Genomic DNA, 9,414 nt, shown 5'->3' with positions numbered 1-9,414 from the left:
GAAAAACCCACAGAAGCAACTTCAAACTTCAGGGCCATGGCCACTGCATTGAAGAGATAATTATAACAAATTCTTATTCAAGTAGAGAGTAATTATCATGTTCTAACAAACATATTAAATAATTCATTATTATTTTTATTTTGGCACTTCTTTGTGAACCAGGTGTTTAGGAAGCTGTTTCAGATGGAAGCACGTAATGAAGTCTCTGGGGTCCTTCCCCACCAGCGAGTAGCATGAGAAGAACCCGTAACGCTTGGACAAGGCTGGACCTACACACAGCCTGGCTCCAGCATGGCCAGCAAAGACCTTGTATCAATATCAGAAGATGCTATGGTTTTATTTATTTTTCAACATCCCCCATGAATATTTGTCAGTTTTCTAATTACTCCCATGGAAGTGTCTGAGCTTTCTCAGTTAAGAAAGATTCAAGTAAGGCTTATGTCTCTGGTCCACGTTCTCTCTCAAGTTTTTAAAACATGATAATATTTTTATTTATGTAAGACTATTTAAAACTTTATTTTCATTCACACTACCATTTTTGGGTTGCTTGACCCTCCACCAAAGTCAGCAGGAGTGCCCAGGAGCATCCTATGTAGTCTCACTAAGCCTTCCTCTCCTCTCTGATCTTTTTGTGAAGTGGCCCCAGTATTTGGCTTTTCATAACAATGGAAGTTTCTCTTCCACATATCAAAAATCTCAGCCACACCATGCTACTTCTGGGACAAAAGAACCCATGAAGAGTCTGGAGTCACCAAGGAGGAGGGGAGAAAAGTTCTTTAAAAAAAAAAAAAAGAAAGAAAAAAAAGAAGAGTCATTACTAGCAAGAAAATTATTTGCTCGTTCCTCCTTGTTCCCAATACTGCATACACCAGATGTGAGTTGCCAGCTCTGGCAAACACCATCTCGTGATTCACTTCTGGGCCTGACTGCACATGCTAGAAAGTACCATAACCATGAGGCAGCCCAGCAAATGCCTGTTCGCTGGCTGATTAAATAATGCAGAACCTCTTTTTATTAAATCCAGGCAGAGCTACTATCAAGTCAGATGTTCTTACCTTCAGGTTTTTGGATGACTAGAGTCACAGATCTAGTTGCTGGCTTGGGGACATTCATGGCTGGGGTCCCTGTGTACATAGTTCACCTGAGCCTGGAAAACACAAGTGTGGAGGTATAAGGAGGTCTTGGCATTATATACCTGTCAGCTGTATTTGCGAGTCCATTCTGCAGGAATTCAAAATAAAGGACAGTCTTATCAAGACTTTTTCTCTCCTGAAAGTGGGGAAAAAAGTGGCTGAGCCACCTTCTTCTGTATCAAACTGGTGAGATCAGTATAAAGAATTCATACCACCCTGGGACTTCAAAAACTTACAAAGAATGAAACAAACCAGTGCCCTGGCAAGAGTGGTATTTGCTGGGGAGGTTCCTGACAGCAACATGGAAAGCCTGTGGGGCATTTGGTGTTTGAGAGGTTTGGGCAGCATGAAGGAGTGCAGGGCCGGGTACTGTCCCCATGCCGCAGAGGCTGTTTGGGCTGGCTGTGCTCAAAACGTTAAAAAGGGCACACTGGCTTCGTGCCGTGTTCATAAACATGTCCATCAACTGCAACCTTTGGGGAACAGGCTCTGCTGAAACCATTCACTTGCTGAAAAACAAACTGCCATTCTTCACCTTCTAAGCCTTCAGCAAGGCAGCTCTTCTCCACTCCGGAATGTAAAATCCACTCACTACACCCACTACACAAGTGCTATTTCAAATTCACTCATATGGTGAATTTTATAGCTCATTCATGCTCAGCTCAGAAGCTGGGAATGGCCCCGTAAAAACACGTGCAAATTTTCGACTGAAGCAGAATTTTGCTAAAAACAACGGAATGAGGAGTCCGTGAGGCTTGGCGCGATTACATTTTACTGAGAAACGCCTAACCATGTGAGCAGAGACCAAGACAGATGAGATGAAGATCTGTAACTACTACAGCAGTTTTTATTCATTAGTGCAGAGACATATCAGCAGGCTACAGGACCCCTCGAGAGCACTGACCCTCTTTTCCACACACTGCCCACTTTCTCCTCTCAGTAAGCTGTATTTTTAGGAGCACCCACAGGATTTATTAGCTTCAAGATATTGATTGTACTAAGTATTTTTTTTTCCAGAAAATTTAGTGCAAGTTCTCTGCTCACCAGCACAAGCAGTAATAGGCAGCCCTTTCGCTGCACTGTCCCCTGACACACGTGCAGCCCACGAGGGGATGAGGGAGCCCAGTCCCAGGCCAGAGATATGGTGGATACAGGAGGCCACCGACATACGGCAGGACGCAACCAGCCTCCCCAAGTACCACAAACGTGTCTGCGTCTCTTACCTCAGCGAAACGGCTCCGGGAGCTCCATATCACCCTGCCCTCGCCTCAAAGCTGTGCTGTGCAAGAAGCAGGGAGTAAGGGCCCCGCACAGGTGCCCGGCAGCTGCCCTTGCAGCGCAGCTGGGGACTTAACACGTCGCACCTGGGGCACACAGCTGGTGGCAACCTGGACCTGCCCCATGGCACCCCGCTGTCTAGATACGGTAGCTACCTCATTTAGCATAAAAGATAGAAGGAAGCTCACCTATCTGGGATTTTTTTAAGACACCTGGAGAAAAAGTGAACAAAAATGCATAACATGCAGCTAATTTCTCAACCGAGCAGGAAACACTTCAAACAGCTCCTTCAAATCAAACTGCATGCAAGCCCAAGCACCTCATGGCTTCGGTCATTAAAGGAGAGCAAACAACAGTGAGATTCTATAATTTATTACTGTTGCTAAGATGAACACAGATACTTGATACCCAATCGTATGCAGAACTGTAAAAAAATAGTTTTAATACAGTATCAAAATTTACACAAGTGTAGTGTCAAAAGACCAGTGTCCCTCAGGTTAGCCCCTGCACATACATACTGCAGGCACAAGTACATGTTTTACATTTTTTCATACATATATATAGATATATAGGAATACAACAATTGAAGTTTAACTATGCAAACAATATGTATGGGAGAAAACAACATGTAAATATAACAGACAACTGTTTGGGCTGGGTTATATATAAGAATTTATGCAAGAGTGCAATGTTTCAAAATGGAAGGCTGGATTCTGCATTTCCAACTCAAGGAGACAGAGTGAACAGGAGTTTTGCCCGAGAAAGCAATGCTGGATCAGAGGCCTTACATCGAATGGTACCAAGTAAAAATAACAACAGAAACCAATATAATTACTGCTGCAAATTAACACACTTTTTTTGAAGACAGTTAGCAGATTTACATCATAGTCCTATATAACAAAAGGTAGTATAGCAACCGAGCTACATTCTACTGCAAATAGCCCACGAATACAGCATGTTGCAAGCTCAGAGAAAACAGAGGTTCTGACTTTGGCTCAAATCTTAGTAACCAAGAACAAAGCAGAAACCCCGGAATTGTTGCATTCCTTTTTTTTTTTTTTTTTTTTTTTTTTAAACTTTTATTAGTCTTTTTGATGCCTAGCTATGGTAAAAAGTTAAGCAACAGCATTCAGTCACAAGCCTGTTGCACATTCATACATGAAACTATCATTGCTTTTAGATATACACAAAATACCTATCATTGCAATTCAATACACACAACTATTATCATACACATAGATAAAAATAAACTAAGCACATCTAGGGCGCCGTCTGGTCAAATCTCAGGCAATCTGAACAAGAGCTTTTTGCCTCATAATAATCAAAGACATGCTCTGAGTATAATAAAACCTTTTTCTTTGAAAGAATGCTACAGTGGCAAGAAAAGCTTTTTTATAATGCAGTGCAATCTTTGAGATCCTTAGAGACTCTTGTTAAATAAACCAGCATGTCTCTAAATTAAACAGTAGAAATTAGCATCCTGACAATTGGAAAATACTTTCCCAAAAAACCTCTGATGGAAATTTTGATTTGAGACCTGTAATGGTGACATCTAAGTATTCTGTTCATTAAAGGGCTGCGAACATCACACACGTCTTCAGAAGATGTGCAAAGTGAATCAAAAAGAAAGCTATCTTTACTTTCATTTAGAAAGAAATTGTGTTACACTACAAGTACTGTAGTTATGCTACACTACTGGCTGGTTAGGAGACTTTATGGTCTTTTAGCACCTCCAAAGGCAAGTATTCTACCAAAGCAAAAAAATCACCTGGAAATTGCCTAAGCACCATTAACTGATACTTTACAGACTGAAGTGTGAGTTACTAAGAAATGACTTTCTCAAAACTGCAGAGACCAAAGGCACAGTTTATCAATGTCTCTCTCCAGTCTGGTGAAAAACCTCTGTTAAATCCAGTGGAAAATTCACTCAGACTTATTAGAGATTCACTGTAACTAACCAAAATAAAACTTATTTCATGTAACTCCTGCAGAATCTCAATTATCTTTTAGTTAGGATGGAAATACCTCAGTGCTTCTAAATATGGTCTGTTGAAGTGATGATGTGGCGGCAGCGTTTCACTAGCCGGTATACTGAAACAGCAGTATTCAGGGGACACTGACAACCTGGATCCCCTGAAAGACCTCTGCGCAGAATCTCTACTAGTTTCCAGCGAAGTCTCTTGTACTGCATACAGACAGCCTGTTGTCAGCTGGGAAGTCACTGTGGACAGAGTCAGTTCCTTCTCTCTCATCGGCAGTTCAAACTTTTTCCCTTCAGAGAGAGGACTTGCTCAGGGCCTTTTACATAGGTCCTTTATACTGATTTCCTGACAAATGTTGTCTAATTCCAGGGCACGACCCTGCAGCATCTCCAAGTTTCCTCCACACAACCTAAAGGGAGGGATGGAAAGAGATCTCATTATCACCAGTTAAGATGTACTGGTGTTCATATAGACATGCATCTGGAAACGCCACACATTCATTACGCAGACCATGCAGCACAGGTGAGGACAGAGGGGAGGGACATACAACAGGAGAAGAGAGTATTTCTCAATGGATACAACATTCCTTCTGAACACAGAAAGCACATGCTTCTAGGTAAAAATGATTAAAAACAGAGACAAATGAACTAGCAAGTGCAGCACCAGGATATTTTATGCTTCAGATACAAGACTGAGGGCATTTACAGGCCTCAACTGAAATCTTGTTCAACTATTTCCCAAACCACATCTCTCGCAGAACACAATTCAGAAGCACAAAGCTCAGTCCAGAGGAGTCTAAACACTTCCAGTTTAAAAAGCACAGAGCAGTTCTCCTCTTTTTCAAAGAATTTACTTGTTCTCTTAAAAATCAAGCAAGGCATTCAAGTGTTTATCTCATTTGTTCTTCCTTGAGATCAGAGGAATTGTGCATGTAGTCACTCCTCTATACATGCTTGTGTGTTTTGTTGAACCAGAGCGAAATCTACAATTTAGTAGAAGTTAACAATTTTTTTCTTAGTGTGGACTGTATGTTATAAAGGTTTCCTTCCTCATACTCACATCTACTCCTATTCATGATTGTGTAACATCCATGTTACAATTATGGAATTAAAAATGCAGAGAAGTTATACCCCCCAAAATTAGGGAAGTATTTTATAATGATTTATAAAAAGATTGACCAATTACAAGCAGGAGAATCAGTAGCTTGTGTCGTATCACCAGGTATCTCCTCCAGGGGCCACTAGAAACAAGAGTGGTGATTACCACCATACTGTGTATTGCAATTTAAGATTATTTCTCTTTAATAATAATCAACTAGCAACCAGCTAAAGTATAACTGCTACTAAACCACTCATTAATCTCTGGACCAATAGCGATATGACTGTCATGAAAGGCGAAAACCGTTTTCCATTGTCATTATTTATTATTTGTATCTTAACAGTGCCTAAAGCCCAGGAGTGAAGAGAGATTGCATTAGCTGGAACTGGATAAACACAAAGCAGCTGGATCCTGGGAAGTCAACATCCTGAAAAGACAGCTCCTACAGCTGATGAGCAAAGGCAGAACAACCCCAAAGACCTACTGTTATTCTGTGCAAGAGATGGGAAAATAACCCAGTTCCTCTGAGCCTTTGCTGAAGAAAACCTGATTATAAGCACAAAAACCAGAAATACTCCAATATTGGAAGCAGTAAGACTACAGTCTTACTACACAGGGCCAAACAAATTGAAGTCCTTTAAAGGGAACTGTCTTTAATACTAATGGGTGGGTAAAACCCAAACCCTGCAAACTTTCCATATTACCAGAATCTTGCAGCCTGAAATCAGAAGTTATCATCATAAAAATACGCATGTGTTTTAGCTATGCTTGCTGTATTGTGAAACTCTGTGCCATGGTGAAAGCATGAAAAATGGGATTTCAGTGAAACCTCCCAAAACAGCTGTCTGTGGCTGAGCCATCGGAGATGGCAGAGGGCTGGATACGATGAGACAGGCTTTTCTTTCCAACATTTGGTTGCTGATTTTCCTAACAATATTACCAAAAAGAAAGGTCTCTTGGATAGCTTTTGTGAGAAGGCACATTGTACCTACATATGCCTTTCAACAATTTTTTCTGGTCAATAAACATTACACGATATTTACCAAGCAGCTAATGCTGACACAACAATAAACTAAAAGGTGACACTTCCCAAAGTCCTTTATTTCCAGCTGAACAAATGACCCCTGATTGCGTCAGGGACAAACGCATACAGGACAGCCCTGGAAAGCTGACATCTGAAGCAGAATTGACAAGGTGGGGTCAAAAGGAATACTCATGCCATTTTTATGGGTGGGAAATGGAGAAATCTTTATCAGCAACTGCTTTTGCTTGTGCATACAGTGCAAGAGATAGCTGGGCCTTGAAGGCATCACAGTAATTTTATTTGCCTCCTTTTCAGAAACATGGGATGATATAGACTAAATATCTGCAGATTTATCACCAAACTCTCCTTTTGTGCTGGTGTATGTACAGTTCATGGCACAATCATGACAGCTGTACATGTTGCTGCCTTCTGCACACATATTTATTTGGCCTTCTGCATTGTATATGCATTTTGGATTTGCATATAGGGTTGTTTTCTTCTAGTTCAACACTGACTTGTCACAAGCAGCACTAATGGAATTACTTTGCGTTTACAAGCACTCAAAAGAAAATGTAAATACTTCAGCATTCCTGAATGTGTTTTAAATAGTTATGACAGAGTAAAAAGCCCAGTACCAAAAACTTCACTCAAAATTTCAGCAGAAACCTTGACTGAATAAAGGACAGCTATGAGGTTCACGATACAGTCATGGCGATTCATTTCTAGCTTACTTCCAACACACCAGAGTGAAAGGAAAGAGAAATCTTCTCCTGGAAGCCAGGCAGAAACCTGCACCCTAACTGCAGACGAGAGCAGCTACGTCACCAGCTGGCTGTGGTAGCATTTGAGGACCATGGTACTTCATGTGCAGCATGAAATACTCGTGGAGATCTCTGGGCTCCCTGACCCCTCTTGCCCAGCTACCCTACCAGTCCCACGTGGCGTATCCCATCTTCCCTTTGGCTCCCAGCCCAAGTGAGTGTCCTGCAGCCCTGAGAACAAAACTTACCGGTGGCCTGAGGAAAATCATGAAGAACATCCCTCCAGACTTAATCCAAACATTCCTGCGCTTTGAAATTACCTCCATGCTCACTAATACATGATAAACTACCTCTAAACCTGCCACTACATATTGCCATGTTCTCCTCAGACAATGCAAGTACATAAATACAAAGCAAAACCATTCCCAAATACGTTGTTGATGAGGTGGTACCAACACCATATGCACATACATCCTGAGGAGACAATTTCCATATCCATTATCTTAATAAAACATCAACACGATCATGTAACACCATAAAGTTCCTACAACATGAATGATACATCCAAATTGCATTTCGGTACCAATCAAGGCTATGCACCAAAATTATAGAGCCCAAAATGAAACTTGTCATCATTCCACTGTTTTCACAGGCAAAATGAAGCCATGGGAAACGTTTCGTGTAAAACACCCACAGTGCATAAAGCTGCAGCAAAACAGTGAGCTACAAACTGGAAGGAACTGCAACGAGAGTGCAAAAGAAAAACATAGCAATTAGTTTATCACAAATCCACTGTACTTTTAACATGGACTAGATGAATGTAAGAAAAAGTAAAACCAGAAAGGAAATAACCAACTATTTTAGAAGTATTATAATATATCAATAGTCAAATCAGACATAGATTATGAAAGTCAGAAGACAAGGTAGCATTTCAATGCCAGCAGCAGAGCTCTGAATGGCTGGAGAACAAAGAGACAAGGCAGAATACAAGTATATATTTGGGATTTACAAAAATGAATTGATAATGTCAAATTTAGTATATTAGCATTTTAGAAGTGTCATCACATCACGAGAACTTTATGGATTACTATTAAATATGTATTAGTTAGAAACTGCTTTTTTATCCATAAATTGCAAAAGAATAGTGTAGGCAGGAAAACGCATAGGTGCCGTTGTACAGATGGGGAAACTGAGGCTGCCAGACTTCATCATACTTGCCAAATTTTATTCTTATGAAGGATAAATTCAGGTCAGCTGAGTCATACAGTACTTTATCCCAGATATACTATCACACATAGATTTTTCTGATCAATACTAACCAGAATGTTAAAATTATAGTGTTCCTAATAAAACAGTAATTGCATTACAGAAACAGTAATTGACTTAATTTCCACATAAAATCTTCAAGGGCATATTGTCAGCATTTAAACAAAAAAATACTTTGCATCTTCAGGTGTTTCCAGACTCCATATGGAATATAAAGTTAAACACCTTAAACTTATACTGCACATTTCTTCAGCCACAGCTTTTTCTGCCTCACTAAGGTAGTGGTAAGAGTCTTAAGAATCTTTAACAGCCTGCTGATTTATATTTTCCTGAGCTTCCAAGACCAGGGTATGCTTTAAAAAAAAAAAAAAAAAAAAAAACAAAAGGAAATTTTACTTTACAAATTTGTTTTGCAGCAACAAATAAGGGCAGTAGTATATTTAAGCTTTCATGGGTCCTTCCTGAGTATGGGCATACATATATAACTGACCAATTGCATTTAAAGATAATTACAGTGATTACAGTGCTCTGGATTTCAGGGCAGGAGGGATCATTAAATCTTCTTGCCTGACCTCCTGGGTACCACAGAACACTTACTTTTCTGCAGCAACTCCTACACTCAGCCTCAGACCTTGTCTTCCATTAAAGCGTACCTCCATTTAATTTGTAGATGACATAGTGGAGTTTCCAGTAGGTGACGCTAAACTCAGGACAGGAAAATGCAACGCAAGTTTTGCAGGTAAGCCTGTGCCCTTGGTTATTCAGGCATTCAGACTAGGTAACAATCATCACTCCATAAATACAAACCCTGGTCTGCAAAGCAAACCTACATGGAATATGCAGACCTCCACGCACAAGCATGCAGTTTGGTC

General features: G+C 40.4%; 1 protein-coding gene across 3 annotated transcripts in view; it reads right to left on the bottom strand.

Moving 5' to 3' along the window:
* Window positions 1–2,767: 2,767 nt before the first annotated feature.
* CCDC85A (coiled-coil domain containing 85A) overlaps window positions 2,768–9,414 on the bottom strand; it is an 82,668-nt gene continuing 76,021 nt past the window's right edge. For all 3 annotated transcript variants that reach the window (XM_052783994.1, XM_052783995.1, XM_052783993.1), the window contains one exon: window positions 2,768–4,802. In XM_052783994.1, the coding sequence (XP_052639954.1) occupies window positions 4,713–4,802 (90 nt within the window). In that variant the 3' untranslated portion in view covers window positions 2,768–4,712. The remainder of the gene's footprint in view (window positions 4,803–9,414) is intronic.

The sequence above is a fragment of the Harpia harpyja genome, chromosome 4 (assembly GCF_026419915.1).
Source record: "Harpia harpyja isolate bHarHar1 chromosome 4, bHarHar1 primary haplotype, whole genome shotgun sequence".
NCBI classification, from domain to species: domain Eukaryota; kingdom Metazoa; phylum Chordata; class Aves; order Accipitriformes; family Accipitridae; genus Harpia; species Harpia harpyja.
Note: the sequence above shows the minus strand (reverse complement) of the source record. Positions and strands in the feature narration are given on the sequence as shown.